General features: G+C 34.2%; 1 protein-coding gene across 8 annotated transcripts; it reads right to left on the bottom strand.

Annotated features, from left to right (window-relative positions):
* Window positions 1–15,295: 15,295 nt before the first annotated feature.
* Window positions 15,296–20,477, bottom strand: LOC111892837 (disease resistance protein RPV1). 8 transcript variants are annotated; one of them, XR_006186627.2, is made up of 6 exons: window positions 19,850–20,477; window positions 18,269–19,367; window positions 17,871–18,176; window positions 15,854–17,772; window positions 15,527–15,614; window positions 15,296–15,427 (listed from the first exon to the last, which is right to left on the bottom strand). XR_006186627.2 is itself a non-coding variant. In XM_023888884.3 (4 exons), the coding sequence occupies exons 1-4, from the start codon at window positions 20,326–20,328 to the stop codon at window positions 16,054–16,056; spliced, it is 3,603 nt and encodes a 1,200-aa protein (XP_023744652.2). In that variant the 5' UTR covers window positions 20,329–20,477; the 3' UTR covers window positions 15,296–16,053. The 8 variants fall into 8 exon arrangements, 1 of the variants encoding a protein (XP_023744652.2); XR_006186628.2 differs by having other exon boundaries at window positions 15,296–15,415; XR_006186624.2 differs by having other exon boundaries at window positions 15,527–17,772.
* Window positions 20,478–20,938: the final 461 nt, after the last annotated feature.

The raw sequence follows: 20,938 nt of genomic DNA, 5'->3' as shown, positions 1-20,938 counted from the left end.
ATGAGTGCTTATGAATATGATTTGAGCATTGGATTAAACCCACGCTCACTTGGATCACTTCATGGATTTTATCACGAGTGATTGGTGAGACGATAACATCTTATATTCTTGAAACTGAGATGTGTGAGTTGTATCTTGCGAGTCGGTTGCACATTGATAATATGTAAACACACCAGTAACTTGGTGTTATAAAACATATTGTTGTGTGTGATTCGGTGAGTGAGTGCAAGCGAGCATTGAGTCAAAGTTTATTCGTTCCTTTAATCCAAAGTAGGATTAAAAGCGATATATGTGGGCCCCTCGATGATTTAGTGATGACACATGAGCGCTTGGCCAAGCCGGGACTAATTTGATGTGTTCAATTGTAGTCTGTTGTCAGTCGTCATAAATCTGAATTCGGGAAATAACACATAGACAGAGAGAATGATTTAGATCCATGTCTCAGTCTATACGATAATATCTAGAATGGAGGAATATATGATCCCTTATCTAAAGGACACGCGTATCTGATAAGATCAGAGTTGACGGCGGCTTTAGAAAGCTACGATTGCATATCAGGATCTAAAGTCATACGCAGAATAGTTATTTGACTTATCAAGTGGGAGACTGTTGGATTAGTGTCTAAGTCCATAACTATATTGGTATGTACTTGACCCGATGGTGCATGGTCCTTTTGGGTTGCCTTCACCAAAGCAACTTGATAGGATGAATTATGGAGAGAAAGGATTAAATATGATTTATTAATATATTATGAGAACAATATATTAAAGGAGAAATCATATTGTTTAATTAATATTAGTCAAGAATTAATTGATAATTAAGTTTGTGGCTAAAAGAGATTAATTAAACTTAAGGGACTGGAATTGTAATTATAAGATAATTGCAATTGGGCTATGAATTACCTTATATTATAAGGTTGGACGAATTCTATGGGGAAACCCATTAGAAATCGTCCAAGGGTTATTAAAAAGGGGTTCATGGGTTGCTTAGGGCCTAAGCATCCAAATTAGGGTTTTCTTGTTAGATAACCCTAATAGCCTCACTATTTAAAGAACCCTTATGCCCCAAAAACGTGGTGAACTTGTTCTCTAGGGTTTTCACACGTTTTGGGCAGCCTCCTTCTCTTCTCTTCTTCATCCTCTTGCTCTTGGTGTTTGTGAACCATTAGAGGAGTGACATTTGTGACTCGAAGATTTCTAAAGTCATTACAATAAGGATTTGGGATTGTTATTGCTACATAACAATCAAGGTATGACCTAAACCATAATTCATATGTTATATTGATTATCATATACTAGATCTAGGGTTTATAGTCTTGGATGAATTGCATGTACAATAGAGAAACCTAGATCCAAGCATTAGGGTTTGCATGAGCACATAAGATGTTCTTTTGGCTAAAACCCATCAGATTCAACTTGCGAATCGGAGTATATATTAGCAAGTGAGGCAGCAAAGGAGGCAATATGACTGAAGAACTTCACTGGAGATCTTGGAGTAGTACTAGCTGTAAAGGAGCCTATGGAAATTTTTTGTGATAGTGAAAGTGTCGTTTCCTTAGCGAAAGAACCAATGGATCATGGAAGATCCAGAAACATCGATAGAAAATACCATTTCATCAAAAATCGAATAGAAGAAGGACTGGTCGTGGCAAAGAGGGTATCATCGGATGAGAAATCGACAGACCCCTCATGAAGGGACTGGGTAGGGTTAAGCATCTTCAGCATGCAAGGCACATAGGGCTGAAGGATGATATTAGTTTTAGTAGTTAGATAGCTCTGAAAATTTTCAAGTGTAATTGATATTTGATGATGAATAAAGGTGTGTTTATTTATGAGTAAAGTGTTGCTATCTTTTGTCAATCTTTTACTATTATTTCTTTTGCATGTTTTGACTTCCAGAATATTTATGTTGTGTATTACATATTATTCAAATTCTCCACAGTCGGTCATATGTCGGAAGTAGATATGAATCAAGACTGTCATGAGTTTGGCTTGTAGCAAAGTGGTGCTACAACACTTCATGAGTACTCAAAAGTTCTGAGTATTGGACTCAACCCACGCTCACTAGTATCACTTCATGAAATTTATCTCGAGTGATCGTGAGACGGTAATATCATATAAGTCTTCAAACCTAGAGATATGACTTGTTGCCTATGAGTTGGTTGTACATTGATTGTACGAAACCGCATTGGTAACTCGATGTTATAAAACGTACTTTTGTATGTGACTCAACAAGTAGTAGAAAAAGAATATGAGTCAAATTTTATCTGTTCCTTCTTGGATTAGAAGTGATATATGGTCCCCTCGATGATTTTGTGTTGACCTATATATCGGGCCCAGTCAGAACTAAATTAATGTGTTCAATTAAGTTCTTTGTCAAACAAATCGGAAATCAGGAAACAAACTGTTGGACAATAAGTAATACATTGTTCCATATATTTGTCCGACTGATATCTAGAATAGAGGATTATATGATCACTTATCTTAAATGGCGTATCATCATCATCTCAGTTCCAAGAGACCTTGAAAGAGCTACGATTGTTGATCGGTTCCTGAAGTCATACTTGCAATTATAGTTATTAGACTCATCTAAGTAGGAGACTGTTGGATAAGGTGTCTAAGTCCATAACTATTTCTAGTATGTACTTGACCCGGTTTGGCATGGTCCATTTGGGTTGCATGGCATCATGCATTTGGATAGACTAAAATGAGAGAAATAACACTTATGGTTTATTAATATATTATAAGTTCAAATAGATAAATAATATTATTTAATTAGTATTGATCAAGAATTAATATAGAATTAATTAAGAGATCAAAAGGTGACTAATTAAATTTATGGGCTGATTGTTTAAATCATCCATAACTTGTATAGTAGGCTAATGTTTCATGGATTATCAAGTTGGGCTAAAACCCATAGGATGGTCCATGGTGTTTATAGAACCCATGGGTCATGGAAATGAAAAGTCATGACAATTAGGGTTTACATGGTGTAACCCTAATTCTAACACACTATATAAGGATCATCATGTTCACCAAAATCAGACTTAAGCAAGAGTGAGAGGGTATAGCCGATTTCTAAGTGTGTAACATTTCTATCAAGTCATTCCAAAAGCATTTGGTGTTGTGTGAGACATTTGAGGCATCACACTTGGGGTGCTAGGCTCACAAGGTTTTCAAGGAATCCAATTTACTATAAGGTATGTATTTCTAGCTAGATTTTATGTTTAAAGTGCCCATGTATGCTAGATAGGATTAAGAACCTTGGAAATCAAATTTTGCATGTATTTTAGACAAACATAGATCCAAGGTTACTAGGGTTTCATGTACACCTTAGGAGTGTTAGAATGCTCAAAACCCTACAGATGGCCCATGTACTTTATGAGCAGGAAGACCCGGGGGTTAGCTTTAGGCATTGTATGATAGTATGTTATTTCGGACCAAGGCCCAATATCGGTGGGTGCCCGAGGAAGGTGGTTATGTGAATGTTATTCCGGACCAAGGTCCGATGTCGCGGTAAGCCCGATGAATGTTTGCATGTTAGTTTATACTTATTATCTGTGTGATACTTGTATGTTCCTGGTAGGGAGGTGAGTGTGGGCGAGGTCCCGTATCTCATCACTAGCAGAGTATGGACGGGGTTCCGTATCTCATTAGTAGTGGAAAGGGGCGAGGCCCACGATAGGAGAGAGGTGAGTGTGGGCAGGGGCCCGTATCTCACTATCAAAAAGAGTGTAGACGGGGTTCCATGAATCACCAGTAGCAGGACAGGGGTAAGGCCTAAGAACAGGATTGCAGTAGAATATGTTTAGATTATGTGTTATGTGTTATGTACATGTTTGAGTATGTTTAGCGGGCGGGGCCCAGAGACAGGCGGGGCTTAAGATAAACATATATGTATACCGAACGAGGCTCGATGCCAGGCAGGGCCTGATGCTGGATTCATCCGATGCTGGACGGGGCCCGATGCAGTGGGCTAGGCCCAATGTTTGCAGTATGAGTTTGTGTATGGTATGTGGTAGATTGGGGAACTCACTAAGCTTCGTACTTATAGTTCAGTTTTGGTTTTAGGTACTTCCGGTAGCGGAGGGAAGAGCTCGGGATGACTGCATGGCACACACACCAAGAAGTTTAGCCTGGGATGTTTACTCTGATAATAAGAACATGTTTTGAGATGATACTGTGATTTGATATAATTGTTTTTGTTATGAATGGAATGTTTTGGGAACTATGGTTTATAAATTAAATTAACAAAAATGAAATTTTTAGCCTGTATTTTTGGGATGTTACACATACTCTCGGATCGATAACTATACTCATTCCATACTCTTGGACTAGGGACAACTGGCCATGTCTTAATCCATGCTCCTGGATTAATGACAAGTAACTATGTCCTCTCCATACTCTCGGACTAAGGACAAATGACTAAGTGTAATCCATGCTCTCAAATCAATGACAAGTGTTAAAGTTTTACCCTCCGTGTATATCTCACCCGTACTTGTAAGAATATACTACCCGATATTCCTTTTAATTAATTTAGGTTTATTCTGTATCCTAAATCATCATATATTATCATATATGCTCTTAACACATATTTCAGGCAATATCAAATATTTCACATACAAACATACATTTAACACTTTAATCAATACTTGTATTAAAATCATGTTCATGAAAGGGACTATGCACTAAGATGTAAACTCTTTAACATGTATTTAACTATTTGACAAATAAATAATACTTTAATTACTACTTGTATTAAAATCATGTTCATGAAAGGGACTATGCACTCACACATAAACTCTTTAACATATATTTAACTCTTTAATAGATATATAATACTTTAAGTACTACTTGTATTAAAATCATATTCATGAAATAGATTATGCACTCACTTGTTAAAGTGATGACTCGAATCCGGACAGCGCTTCGCTTCTAACAATCATTTCCTTCGACGAAACCTAGTATTATTACCATTAAATTTTAGTCTAATATTTATAGCGACTATTTACGAGCGAAATTGTTTTATAAGTGTTAAACAATACTTTTCAATCACTATGTACAAATATGGGCCAGACATGAAACACCAGAGGACAAGACCATTTTGGCATTTTAGCACTTCTGAAATCCAACAACCCTATGCGGCCCTTCAAACCAGATTCCCCATACCGCGAGTAGTTAAAAGATATTATAATAACACTTTGTATATTATACTTTAATTTATATATATATATATATATATATATATATATATATATATATATATATATATATATATATATATATATATATATAGTTTATAAGTTCATAATAACGATAATAAATTTAAACCTAAGTTACACTTAAAGTAGAGTAAGCATAACTCATTTAGTGGGAGGTTTGACTAAGAACCGGGCTTTGCAGGGGCAGAACTTCCGAGCCGAAAAGCTCTTTTTCTCGGAGCCTTCTGGCGCTCCGAGGTTTTCCTCTAGCACTTATAAGTTACTAGGGCTTTGGGGGATGTTTAGAGAGAGGTTAGATAGGGAAAGAGGGGTTATGGTGTGAAGAAGAATGGTATCCCTCGCATCCCTTTTATAGGCCAGACTCCTCGGTTACAGTGGGCGTACCCTCGCAGGTACATTGGGTGTTCCTTGGTATGCAGGGCATACCGGCGTACACTACGCGTATGAGGGGCACATGTTGTGTTTCGGATGGGGCAACGTGGTTGATCCTGAGTTGTGTGTTGCGAGACCGCAGGGCGTACATGATATGTACGTGGGGCATACCCTGTACCCTCGCAACAGCCTCATCAATCTTCTAAATTCCGTAACTTTTGCATACGAGCTCTGTTTTCAACGTTCTTTATATCTATGCGTAGGTGGAGATGGACTTTACAACTTCGTTTAGACTTCGTCGGCTAATTTTGAATTTATTTTTTAGAGTTATATTTTAATATACATGTACAAGTAAAGACCGTTAAAGGTTCATAACTTTGTCATTCGACGTCCGTTTCGTCTATATTTTTATCGTTGAGCTCCTATTAATGATATCTTCGATTCTCATTTAGGTTGTGTTAGCTAAAAATCGGTCGATCTGAAATTCAAATTCCGGGTTGCATATTGTTATGTCAAATCTTAGAAAAATCATAGCTTCTTCATACGAAGTCAGATTTGGGCGTTCTTTTTATGCACGCTCTCGGTTTAACATATACTAAAACTTTTGTTTAGATCCCTAATACTAAAAAGTATTTTATCATAAACTCACTTTTTACGATTCCCGGTGTCGTGCCTGTTTTGCCGTAAAACTTCGACACGTCATAACTTCTTCGTTATAACTCGGATTTCAGCGTTCTTTATATGTACAAAACACTTGTGACATTTACTATAACTTAGTTAAGATTGTTTATTCTAAATAATATTTTATTAAAAAGTCATTTTTAACGCTTATTATCTCTATATTGACTAGCCCGAATACGCGGACGTTACAGAGGGTGACGACGAAGATTATATAGGGTGGGACTGACTCTTTAGGTTTATGGAAATGTGAGAATTAACATCCAACAACTCTTTATGTGAGGGTTGGGCTTTTAGTTCGTACGGGTTCCTTTCTATGAACTTTATATTGAAAATCAGATAATACAATATAAATCAACCTTCCTATAATACAAATACTTAACCATTTTTCTATTATAAAACCTAAATTTCAAGAATTATATATTAAAGTTTAATCATACAATATATAAATCAACATTCCTATAATACAAATACTTAACCAATTTTTATTTGGATTTTTAAATGATTTGTGTGTAATTCACATTTTGTATGAAATTTTGTATGTTTTTATAACTCTTCATCAACTTCATACATCACTATATAAAGCAGCAGGGTAAAATAGTCAATTTTCATCGGTCATCACATTCAGTCAGATGTACAATCAAACAACATGGTTTCTTACTCAGTGAGGATTTCTTACCCAGATAGACATTTCCCAATCATCATTTTCTGCATCAGCAACTATCACACGGGACCTTAATGTTGCCCTAATTGTATCGATAAACAAAAAATTGTAAAACAAAAAAACTAGTTTCTTATATAAATAAACTATATCCGTAAAAACGATGCTCCTATATATACTATACATACATGAGGGCATAACAAATTAGGTTTCAAATACAAAAATTTAAGGTACAATGATGTTGGAAAAATCTTATATCGAGTAATTAAATATGTTTGTCCAATTAACTATTATTAACTTTGTGGTATAGTGATGAAGCAAAAGTACATAACATGTGAATGTGCCAAAACTATACAAATATAGAGCACATTAGCACCTGAACAACTAAAACACCAACAAAAAGGCTAAAAAAGTCAATTAAGAGATTTGAGAATGACACCAAAACTGAGAGTAGAACCAACTATGACAACAGACTTTTAGGAAAACTATTTTGTTATACCACTTATGGAAATGAACTTTATAAAAACACAAGTAGACTAAAAAATCAAGCAACATAATTTTATTGATTTTAAACTAAATTTGAATGCATCCACCTTCAACTCTTGAGAATAACATTAGCCAAACCATAACCTTTGTTTTTTTTGTTTTTCAATCTGATAATACAGACCGCAATAATTCTTATAACTTAAAACACTTGTAGTGTTAAGCATTCAAAAATATGAAAGGGTTTATTATACATATCAATTTACACCAAAAGAAACTCCAATCAGTGAAACCGAATCAATGAGTATCTTCAACTTATGTGAACTATTATAAAAAAAATGTAGAGATATAAAACGATTGAAGGCCTAAAACCCAATTACAAAAACTCCAAGGCACTAGGAAAGTATACAAACTATTTTACAAAACAAAGCACCAAAGGTTACACATCAAACAATCTACCATAAACTTTCTAATAAAGTTTTTTAACACTCTAACCCTATTAAAAAAATTGTTCTATTATGAGAGCAACCAACAAAACCCATATATATATATATATATATATATATATATATATATATATATATATATATATATATATATATATATTCAAACAAACAATTACTCTAATGACCATTTAACTGAGAGACAGAGAAAGGGTGAGATGATGAGGCTTCCAAATTCTGGTGAGCTCATGAGAGAGACAACAGAGATATATAAGACTGAACATAAACCCTTGAAAGTTGAGTTGAGATTTTTCGCATCAAAAAATATTATGTGGTTGCAACTTCTAAATTGTCTAAGATTGTTACAACGTATCACGGCTTGAATCGTGATTATCAGCGAAAATTGATGTGGAGTTAGGGATAATAAGAGAAAGCTATCCGATTTTCATATAACAATATATTAAGATGGCAGGTTAAGAAGGAAATTATGAGGACTGAAATCTTTTTAGGTTGAGAGTAAGCGAAGAAAGAGCACCGTGAGTTTTATTTGTTGAAACTTGGGATCAACGGGTATCTCTAAAGTGCTATTGATTGAAACGCCTTGTCTTCTTCAACAACAATTATTCGGATGCTTTGTTACTTTGGAGACTGAAGAGTCACGCTTCCAAATGGACTTCAATTTGTCGCCTAATGTTTAGGTATAGAACTAACGACTGCCTTTTTTTCATTTACACTAGACTCACTTTAGCGGTAGTGTATCAAGACTTTAAGTGGACCAAATAAGATATAACTATAAAAGGCTTATAAAATCTGATGTCCCATGAAAGTTTGTTGATGTAGGCCATGGCTCAGCTCGACCTAGCCTTAGGTCGGCCCTGCCTAAGATTCTCTAATAAAAACATTATGGAGAGATGAGACTCCAACATATATAGACACTAATAAGACCATATCGATATGGGATACACTAACAATGTCATGCTCTTGTAAAAGTTGTAAGCACCCAAATTTTAAAGATTCAAGATTTTTACATTTGTTGAAGAATGTTTCCTCCTTTATTCGGTGTATCCAAATGAGAAACATGAGAAACTCATATATAATTGAATATAACAAACTATCCTAAAATCTCTGGATACTCTTTGATCTTTTCTTAACCTAGTTTTTAGGGTAAACTTCAACATTTTATTCTTGTTTGACCATGTGCCCTTTGACTGGCCTATACTCTTTAGATAAGTCTCCATTCTTGTATTTCAGAAAGATAAGAAACACAATGGAAGTAAATCCAAATTTCTTTCCTTCAACTTACTTGAATAGAATTCAAATAAAAATGCACGTCAAAGAGTAGGTCAACTTTGAGATACCATGGAGGCCCTTGATCATTTGCCATCATCTGAGATAACTTTTTTTTTTCATTTACACAAAGTAGTAAGTGGATCTATTTGAATGTAGGTAAGTGAATCATTTCTATGCTTCATATAGAACCCTAAATGCTCCTCAATGTGTGTAAATGAGGAGTACTCGTAAATGTGAGGGAAATCGGTTTTGTCTCTCATATAAACTTTATTAACATGTGGACGAGCACACGTGGATTCATCATTGCCGATTCACATGCTACATATGATTTGTAACTTGTTAACATAGTTAAATTGGTGATAATCCCTTATTGAATCCCTTATTTAAAAGTTTAAGCATCCACAACACTAAAAAAATAGTGACCTTTTAAAACCAAACTTAAAAGTTACTAGTGAACGATGAAAAAAAAATGTCTTTTTTTCTTACATTAAAGAAAATCTTTTTTAAAATTAAAAAAAAAAAAAAAAAAAAAAAAAAAAAAAAAAGATCTTACCCTATAAATTATCTTTGCTATAAATCTAACTTATTCTCTCTTGTACAATAGATGAAAGACCTTAGAGTTTGTTGTTTGGTGATCAAATAGTTGTAGGTGAGAGGAGACCTAATTAATTGGAGTGGTTATCAAAAAGTTAGGGTGTTTGAGATTTCATCTCAAAACAACTTATAGACTTATTGATTTTTAAAAAGTCAATAAATCAAAAAAATATTTGGTAAAAAGAAAATGACTTTTAAAACAACTTCTCATTAACCCTTTAAAAATGAGTTTTTAAGAGGTGTTTGAAATTACTTTTGAACATCAAAAGTCCTTTTTGTAAAATAACTTTTTGTAAAATTACTTTTTGCAAAATAAGTTCTTTAAAATGTGTTTCGATTAACAAAAAGACTTTTAGTTTAACTTTTACATCTAAAACAACAAAAAGTCAGGTTTTTATGACTTTTAGAAACTCCTCCTTTTCTTCTATGTCAAAAGTCATTTTCAAAAGAACTTTTAAGTTATCCAAACACCTTTTGTGTTTTTTGTTTTTTTTTTGTTTTTTTTCGTTTTTTGAATTTTTGAAAAAATTAAAAGATAAAAGTTATTCTAAAAGGAATCTCAAACACCCTTAAGAAGTTAGAAGGGTAAATTCCACGAATGGTCCCTATGGTTTAGGGTAATTTGAATGTTTGGTCCCTAACAACTTATTTTAACTCAGACCGTCCCTATTGTTTCTTTTTGTTGCGCGTTTAGTCCATGATCGACTTAGAAAGAGAAAGACAATTATATCATTTTTACTTTTCTTTTTATTATATATTATTTTCATGATAAAAGATGATGTGAAATTGGGCCACCACTACCGCTTATTATCTCTTTCAATTTTTTTTTTCTTACCGGATTCTCTGTTACCCTTTTACCCCACTGGAAATCGTTGACCGCCTTTTCTTACCGGATTCTCCGTTACCCTCTACGGGGAAAATACCGATAATAGCAAAAAAAATAAGGGGTAATTTCAAAATTTAGACATGAAAATGGATATTTCCGGGTATAGACATGCATTCCGCGGAATCTACTGTAGCTTCGCAGAATGGCAAAATCGTAATTAAATCAATGTAAAGAAAACTCGAGATCCATTCCGCGGAGCTATAGTAGATTCCGTGGAGCTCCGCGGAATGTATCTTGAGTTTTTTTTTTCGTATCGATTCTTCGGAGTTTATATTCAATACGCAACTAATTATTTTCAAAAAGAGATTATCATACTATCATAATCTTTTCTTGAAAATAATTAGTTGGTGAATAAATATAAACCCCGAAGAATCGAAACCGAAAAAAAAAAAAAAAAAAAAAAAAAAAAAAAAAAAAAAAAACTCAAGATCCATTCATTCTTGAGTTTATATATATATATATATATATATATATATATATATATATATATATATATATATATATATATATATATATATATATATATATATATATATATATATATATATATAACGTTAATTTAATAACGATTTTGCCATTCCGTGGAACTACAATAGATTCCGCGAAGATAGCTCTGCGGAATGCATGTCTATACCTAGAAATATCCATTTTCATGTCTAAATTTTGAAATTACCCCGAAGAATCGAACCCGAAAAAAAAAAAAAAAAAAAAAAAAAAAAAAAAAAACCTCAAAATTCATTCCTCGGAGCTACCTCCACGGAATCTACTGTAGCTCGGCGGAATGGCAAAATCATAATTAAATCAACGTATCCACGGAATGGATCTTGAGTTTTTTTTTTTTCCGGGTTTGATTCTTCGGGGTTTATATTTATTCACCAACTAATTATTTTCAAGAAAAGATTATGATAGTATGATAATCTTTTTTTGAAAATAATTAGTTGGGTAATGAATAAAAACTCCGAAAAATCGATGCGGAAAAAAAAAAAAAAAAAAAAAAAAACTCAAGATCCATTCCTCGGAGCTACCTCCGCGGAATCTACTGTAGCTCCGCGGAATGGATCTTGAGTTTTTTTTTTTTTACGTTGATTTAATTACGATTTTGTCATTCTGCGGAGGTAGCTCCGCGGAATGCATGTTTATACCCGGAAATGTTCATTTTCATGTCTAAATTTTGAAACTACCTTGAAGAATCACAACTGAAAAAAAAATAAAAAAATAAAAAATAAATAAATAAACTCAAGATCCATTCCTTGGAGCTACCTCCGCAGAGCTCCGCAGAATCTACTGTAGCTCCGCGGAATGGCAAAATCGTAATTAAATCAACGTAAAAAAAAAAAAAAAAAAAAAAAAAAAAAAAAAAAAACTCAAGATCCATTCCTCGAAGCTCCGCGGAGGTAGCTCCAAGGAATGGATCTTGAGTTTTGTTTTGTTTTTTTTTTTTTCCGTATTCGATTCTTCGAGGTTTATATTTATTCACCAACTAATTATTTTCAAGAAGAAAGATTATGATAGTATGATAATATTTTTTTGAAAATAATTAGTTGGGTAATGAATATAAATTCCGAAGAACTGATGCAAAAAAAAAAAAAAAAAACTCAAGATCAATTCTTCGGAGCTACCTCCGCGGAATCTACTGTAGTTCCGCGGAATAGATCTTGAGTTTTTTTTTTTTTTTACGTTGATTTAATTACGATTTTGCCATTCAGCGGAGCTACAGTAGATTCTGCGGAGGTAGCTCCGCGGAATGCATGTCTTACACCCGGAAATATCCATTTTTATATCTAAATTTTAAAATTACCCTGCATTTTCTTTTATTATTATTATTATTATTATTATTACTATTATTATTATTATTATTATTATTATTATTATTATTATTATTATTATTATTTTTGGCTATTATCGGTATTTTCCCTTCTTATAATACATTAACGCAATGCCTAAAACACACACTTCATCCATCGATTTGTTCATCCGTTCTAAACACAAACTTCCCTTACGTCTCGTTCCCAAGTTTAACAAAAGAAAAGAAGAGAAGAGAAAAGAAAGTCACGAGAGAAAAGAAAGGAAAACAAAATTTTCTTTTGTGTTCCCGAGTTAGAGAAAAAGTGGAAGGAAAATGAATCATTTTGTTCTTTCTTTTCAAATCCTCCAAAATCGGAAGGAAAGTTAGGAGGGAAAGTAATCCTTCCATTTCCCTCCACTTTCTTCCAATTCTCTACTTCGGTGAAATTCGGAACACCAATTTCTTCTATTTTCTTCTCATTTTCATCTATTTCTTTCCTTTCTCTCGTTCGGAACGGGCTGTTATCGATTTCCTTGACAGTAATGGGATAAGCGATGGTCAATAATCCTCATCCCGGTCGCAGCGGCGTTGACAGGTGGGTTGTGGTGATGGAAGCCTGCCGACGATAGAAGAGAGAAAAGAGAAAGATGCATCTTCGGTTTGATTCAGTAGGTTCTTCAAAGATAAAATAGAGAGAAGCAAAAAAAGGTGAAGGGTACGATAAAAATCCATATTACAGTGGAAGATGCATTTAGGTTTTGAGATCGATTTAAGATTTGCACAAATCAAGAAAAAATTTCAGTCCCAACGTCCCTATAATATCTTGTTTTTTTTTTTTTTTTTTTTTTTTTTGTCACTCTATCTCTTGTTTTGTTGAAGAATGGCATGAGATCCACCGTCACTCTGCCGAAGTCTACCAGCACCGCCACTCCCCACCTTAAACTTCAATCGTCCCTCTTTCAACGTCTGATTCCACCCACGATATCTGATCTAAATCCACCATCTTCGACTCCATATGTTATCGGTAAACCACTTTAATTGCTATGGTTTGTTTATTCCAGAGAATCTCAGAAGTTTCAACCCCAATTTAAAGAGACATGAGTTTCTGTTTGGGATACACAGATGAGATCAGACAAGTAACTGAAGTAAGCGAGGGGTAGGATTTGAGGTAGTTACGACTACTTAACTTTTGGTTTAATAATTCCTTCATGTTGTTAGTGTACATTTTGATTTAAGGATTTTTAATCAGGTTTGATTTCATCCTAAGATAATTGTATTGATTTTTTTTCCTAATCTTGTGGATTGGAGAAGATGAACCCAGAGAACATTGATGGGTTGCTTTGATATTTGATTCTGATGTTGGTTTTTTTGTTAGTAAATTGTATTAGTGTTTTCATTTAATCGATTATATCTGGGTTCTTTTTGTAATTAGATTGTATATGAGTTTCATAAATTTCATGTTTACTTGTCATGAATTGCTCTGGTAAGATAAAGGACCGATGAGTTGCAGGTTGGAGGGAAGATTGTTTTACCAGAGAAGGATTCAGGTTAAGGGGTGGGATTGAGTGGTCCGGTGAGGTATTTCTAACAAAGATATAGGAAGGAGTTAGGAAGGGAGTAGTTGAGTGACCCATCTCTTTTTATTAATAAATATAAATAATTATTTAAATAATGAAAAATAAAAAAAAGAAATGGAAAAGGGTAGTATAAGCGCCCAACAAAAAAGAAACAATAAACGAGTTAAAAAAAGTTTTTAGGGACCAAATTCTTTCAAACTATAGAAACCATTCATGTAATTTTCAAAATTTAATGTTGTAAAATTCAATATTAAATTAAAATACCCTTAGCAATCACAAATACTTTTTTAAAAAACAATTTATTTGACTTTTTTCCATCATAAAATTTTATCCAAACATTTTTTTAAAAACACTTTTTCAAACCAACATAAATCATTTATTGTGTCTAAAAATTGATCAAAATAAAATCCCAAACATCCTTTTAGAATAATACAGATAGCAAATGCACTTTATCAATATGCTGATACTTATCTATTTAATGATTGATTCAGCTAGTAAACACTCACATATATTCTTCTATACAAATTCATGAAAAAGTCAGTAAATTTAATGAACGTAACACTCTGACTGAAAAGTCAAACATCTTTTGAATCCATACCAATGTTGAACAATTTTGTGTACATAAATACATTTTATGGTCTTAAATTATTCAAAAAATGTTCATGAACATACTATTAACATGATCATTTAAAAATTCACATCGAAGTTCCCACCATTTTCATCAAAGACTTTCTGAAGAAGTCAACTCTGTTGACTAAGCACCACGAATCAACTCATAGTGACTTGAAACATTCCTCCAATCTCCATGTACTTTGATTAGTTCAACCCCCACTCAAAACCTTGTGATATTCTTCCATCTCTACCAATTACCTTTACAAAGTCGTTGGGCAAATTACCTCTTAGGTTTGTTCTGGAATATAAGACGCATAATTATTCAGACCTTTAAACCAACTAATCCTCTGAGCAAGATGATTATGCATGTACCTTTTACATTTAACTCTTTTAAATATTTCAACTTACAGTTACAGATGCTGATTGGGATATCGTAAAAGTTTACACTCCTTTAAGCTAAGCATTTGCAGTTTGATGAAAGTCAATAGTTTTTTTCAAAAGTCGAGCATGTTTTGTTAAATGAATTCATTCTAATTTGCAATTTGGAACATATATGTTTCAGTAAATAAAAACTTGTTTGTAATCGTACAGCACTTAACACCATTATTCAAAAAACTATATCAAAATCCGACACTTTTTGATCAAGACTACAATTTGTATTTATGAAAAAGTCAACGCTGTTAAGCACGCACCATGAATTAACTCGCAATGACTTGAATCCTTCGTCCTATATATCTCGTTGTAATTTGACTTATTTAATTCCCACTCAAAACCTTGTGATGTTTCTTCTCTACACAATTTTGTATTGCTTCCTGGACATAAAACTCCAAATTGCAAGTAATGATTTAAATATTAGGATCGATCCTGACACAAATACAATAATAATGAAGAAAATGGGAAAAAGAAGGGAATACAAGTTTTACTTGATAAGTACTATTTGCATGAAATCCACATCTGTTTCTAGGATTTATTTGGATTTAATTTTGATCAATTCTAACATTGTATTTGGATCTGCCAAGACATGCATTGATGGTTTTAAGTCGAATAAGACTCTAAACTCAACACAAACGGTGAATAAGCTACCCTATAAAACCAAGCATATACAACTATAATAGAGATTCTTCATTTATGCGTACTACTAGTATTTTGTTTGAGTATAATTACTGAGTTTTGCCAAGAGAAATAATTATAGTCACTGATTTCAAAATTCAAATCAAAATAAGATGATCAATAGAAAACAAAGAAAGTACCTATTAGAATAGTTCTTTGTGAATTACTAGGCCTTCAGAGCATCTCAAAATCATATTCCCTCCAAAAGATCCCTTACAAAGAGACAATATACTCTATACATAGTCACTGGTTTTCTCTCCAGAAGAGCCCTTATGGAGATAGGGTAGACTCCATCATAAATAGTGACACTAATGACTAATAGACTCTTGGCTTGTGGTATTCACACATCTACGAAGCAGGTATCTTTGTCGTGTATGGTTTTTATCTCGGATGTAAAACCACAAGATTGAAGAAGGTCTCTCGATCCTAAAATACACACGCCTTTCAACAAACAAATGTCACGCGGAAGACGACTTATGCTTGTACCTGCTACATCTAACCATTTTAAACATTTCATCTTACAGATGCTGCCGATTGGGATATCTTGTAAAATCTTACACTCCCCTAGGTCTAGCTGCTCTAAACGTTCTAATTGGTCAAGACCCTCCGGTAATTTCTCAAGTAATGAACAATCATCAAGAACAAGTTTTTTCAGATGTTTCAACATACAAATGGTATCCGGAAGATGTTTGATGATTGAGGATGACAGATATAGCCCTGCCAAACGTTCTAATTTGCCAAGATCCTTTGGTAATGTCTTAAGTGAACAACAACGTAAAAGAGTGAGCTTTCTCAGACGTTTCAGCATACAGATGCTATAAGGAAGATGTTCAATCTTTGCATACGACAAATATAGTGTCTTTAAACATTTTAGTTGGCCAAGATCCTCGGGTAACGTTTCAAGATAGAAACAATCACTAAGCTCAAGAAAAACCAGATGTTTCAACATACAAATGCTATCGGGAAGACGTTTAATCTTTGCAGATGACAAAGTAAGACTTTGTAAACATTTTAATCGGCCAAGATCCTCGGGTAACTTCTCAAGACTCCAACAATCTTTAAGTCGAAGAATTTCCAGATGTTTCATCATACAAATGCTATCCGGAAGATGTTTCATATTTGTCATAGAAAAACATAGCTCTTTTAGACATTCTACCTGGTCAAGGTCCTTGGGAGCCTCCAGATAGCCTTCCAATTTAAGCTTTCTTAAACGCCGTAACCCACAAATGCTTCCTGATAATGTCATGGGGTTTGTGCAAGCACATAGACCAAAAGAAAGAAGCTTCGCAAGATTCCCAGTCAATGTGGGATCATCTTTGTAAAAACATTCAAACTGAAACTTTCGCAAAGTATTATCGGGGTGAAGTGGGCATGTTTCTTGGGACTTGGCAAACAGATGTAACTCGGCTAAAGGGCCAACCTTGATTGATTCATACCTTCTACTAGAAGCATCTTTCCTTTCGTCAAACAGAAAAGATGTAAACCTCAAACAGCCAGTTAAGTCCAAGTAGACAAGATCTTCTAGACATCCAATGGGAACATGAAGTTTTACCAGATTCTTACATTCTTTTAGATCTAATTTCTTCAGATTTGGAGTCAACCCAAGGTCAAGGGTTTTCAACTTTGAACGACTAATGTTGAGGGATGTGAGCTTTAGACATTTATCGGCCATGTGAAGGTCTTCCAAATCATAACAGTTGTTAAGATCTAAATACTCCAGATTTGGAGTCTGTCCAATGTGTAGGGTCCTCAACTGTGAACTAGTGAGTGTCAGGGATACGAGATTCAGACATTTACCAGGCATGTGAAGTTCTACCAAAGCGTTGCAGTCTTGAAGATGTAAGAGCTCGAGGTTCACAGCTGGGCGAAGGTCGATTGTCTTCAACTTTGAATTGCTAAGGTCGATGGATTTGAGCTTTCGACATCCATTGAGCGTGTCAAGTTGTACCAAGTCACGACATCCTCTTAGAGACAACACCTCGAGATTTGGACTAGACCCAAGATCAAGGGTCGTCAACTCTGAATAACTGAGGTCAAGAATCTTGAGCTTGTTAAGAACCTAACATAAACAAATGAACAAGATCAATATTGGTTTAATTACAAAGCAATGGATGTATAGCATCATGTAAAACAAACAATCAACCATAATTAATCTACCTTTCTCTCTCCCCCTTCCCAAAGTTGTTTGATATTGCTCCATTCCATCTTAAGTGTAACAAGATCATTAGCTTGAAATGTGTTGGGTAAAGACCAGAAAGGGTACCGGTACCAACGCAGATATTGCAAAGCATTTGGAAAGTATTGGCTGACATTATCATATGTCCTTTCTTCCGCAAAATTATATCTTGTATTCTGAGATATGTGAACAAATCTAAGTTCCTTCATCTTTCTAAGACCCTTCATAACCATTTCAAAATTGCCTCCCATTAACTGGAATTGTATGTATCTTGTTGCTTTAGTACCCTGTAATGCAAAAGCAGTCACCATGAAACTTGTGTCATAAGAAATGCATAATAGGCTAGTTTCATATAAATTACAAATAAACTTGACCTTACCAAGTCATTAGCCAATATATCTTTAATTTCATCATCAATCCACAATCGGCTGTGTTTCTCAGGCTTATCTGGGTGCAAACGACGAACAATATTTCTGCCCATTTCTTCAATATGGTCATGCATGCTGCCACGCTCATCAACAATAGTTATGAGAGATTTTTGCTCAAGAACTTTTAAACCATTTGTTGCATGAAATCCACAACTTTCAAGCACATCAATTGCCGTATGTTTTGACCACCGTTTCAGAAAGCATGCAATATTTAGGAATATTTCTTTGTAATCCTCCTCCAGATTGTTATAGCTTAATTCTAATATTTGAAGAGTTTCCTTTAACGAAATTGTTTTTAATCTTTCTAGTGCATCTATCCATTCACTCTTATTTTTACCACAAAGAAATGAACCCAAAATTTTCATCGTTAAGGGAAGACCAGCAGCATACCGTACAACTTGTTCCGATAGCTCTTCATACCCTTGAATTGGAATCTCTCCCCCAAATGCATACCTACTGAAGAGCCCAATCGCTTCCTTTCTCGATAACAGATTGACATTAAGAATCAACTTCACCCGGTGTGCCACGAGCACCTGCTCATCTCTTGTTGTAATGATAATTCTACTTCCCGGTTTGAACCAATTAAGATTACCAGCTAATGCCTCAAGCTGGTCTATATGGTCCACATCATCTAGAACAAGAAGAGTCTTTTTATTACGCATCTTCTTCTTCATCATGATTTTCCCATCATGAACACTACTCACATTGATGCCTTGATCAAATAAGGCATCTTTAAGGACTTGATTTTGCAACAATTTCAAACCAGACGAAGAAGTGTTTGAATTTTCCCTAACATTCTCAACGAAGCTTTTAGCTTCAAACCGAAAGGATATTTGATCAAAAACCGCTCTGGCCAAAGTTGTCTTCCCAGCACCTCCCATCCCCTTGATACCGATTACACGAACATCATCGGTACCAATTTCTAAAGATGATACAACATCCTTTACCCTGGTCTCCATGCCTACTAGTTTTTCATCAGCATTGAAATCAATGGAACGTAACTGTAGTGAAATTTCTTCAATAATTTTTTGGATGAGTTTGGCTTCATGCCTATATATTAAAGAAGATTCAGTTAGTTTGCTCAAAATCCCACGTAACCATAGAACATAAGATGTCTTGGATGACCTTTTCGGACATATATAGATTACTAACAAACAAAATGAAGGAATATTGCAGAGATATAATAATAGAATAGTGATAACCGGGCAGATTGGAAATTAAACTAATAGATAAGCTCAAATAACTTCTTTTTTCCTTAGGGTTGAATTATGAAAAAAAAAAAAAAAAACAGAAACCTCTTTTGTGAAATTATTAGAAAATTGAAATTGGAAACTGAGTAACAATGGACATGATTAGGAATTATTCGTAAGTCGTAAGTTTGGTTAAAATTGATAAGAAAAAAGGGGTCCCGGCAGGTCAAAATCGGGTCAGGTATAACAACCCGGTCCAAACTATATCGACCAAAATGGGATCTTGTGATCAAAATTAAAGAATAATTATAAAAAGATATGATCGATGAAGGAAGGAATTACCCATTTGCAGTGTTCTTCAACTCCCATCCAGCCAGATCTGCGGCTTCTTTTAGAGTCTCTTTCCATTTCCCAGCAGCCTCATCATTTTCATGTTTAGCAAAAGCTTTTCCGACTGCCCCGCTTTGTTTCCGGACCTCTGTCGGTTCCACATCATAGAAGATGGGGTATGCAGTATGCTCAGTCGTCTTGTGACACCCCATTATCATCACAAGCTCATCCAAGCACCAAGCTGAAGATGCATAGTTCTTCGAGAAAACAATTATATAGAATTTTGAGTCTTTAATGGAACTGATGAGCTCATCACTGATCCTTTTCCCTTTTCTAATTGCCTCATCATCCTTGTAAGTATAAATGCCTTGCTGCTGAAGAGCATTGTAAAGATGATCAATGAAATTGGTGCGTGTGTCTTCACCTCTAAAACTCAAAAATACATCATATGTAAAGCTTTTCTGAATGGATGCAATCGAAGAAGAGGCCATTGAAGGTTAAGGCTTGAAGGATCTCCTATTCAGATCTTTGTTGCGTAAAGTTTATGTGAAATTTGGATGAGGTGACTAACCCTACCAAGAAGATAGTTGTGTGGTAATGCCAACGCCGAGATGTTGAAAAAGTGGTATTCTGGATAAAGGAACTAGGAAGGCCACTTTTTTGTAACTTCATCAGGACAAAATTAATTACATCGACCACGGGGAAATTGAGTTTTTTTTTAATATCATTAATTATTTATTTTTGAAAAATAACACTTGCTTCGGAATAGATCATTCGGGACTAGGGATAGCACAAAAACTCGAACCGACGGGGAAACCCGAAACCTAATTATTTCGGATCGGGTAACAGGTTGTTATCAGGTTCGGGGCAGGAAGTGGGTTATCCCCGCCCCGATTATATATATATATATATATATATATATATATATATATATATATATATATATATATATATATATATATATATATATATATATATAGAGGGTTAGGATTAAATGTGAATGATATATATTGTGTGAGTGTATGATAAGTTTTGGACCATTAGATTTAAATGTGTATGTAGCTAAGATTATATGGTATACCATAATTACAATGGAACACA

Source organism: Lactuca sativa, chromosome 9 (genome assembly GCF_002870075.4).
Source record: "Lactuca sativa cultivar Salinas chromosome 9, Lsat_Salinas_v11, whole genome shotgun sequence".
NCBI lineage: Eukaryota > Viridiplantae > Streptophyta > Magnoliopsida > Asterales > Asteraceae > Lactuca > Lactuca sativa.
The sequence above is the reverse complement of the archived record's forward strand: the minus strand, read 5'-3'. Positions and strand labels throughout refer to the sequence as shown.

What these genes read in the sequence shown, in the direction of transcription:
- LOC111892837 (XM_023888884.3), bottom strand. Translation starts at nt 20,328, where the DNA reads ATGGCCTCTTCTTCGATTGCATCCATTCAGAAAAGCTTTACATATGAT. An exon ending in TTGAAGAACACTGCAAATGG is followed by an intron (nt 19,368 to 19,849) that starts GTAATTCCTTCC and finishes TTTAATATATAG; the next exon opens with GCATGAAGCCAAACTCATCC. An exon ending in ATATATTGGCTAATGACTTG is followed by an intron (nt 18,177 to 18,268) that starts GTAAGGTCAAGT and finishes TTTGCATTACAG; the next exon opens with GGTACTAAAGCAACAAGATA.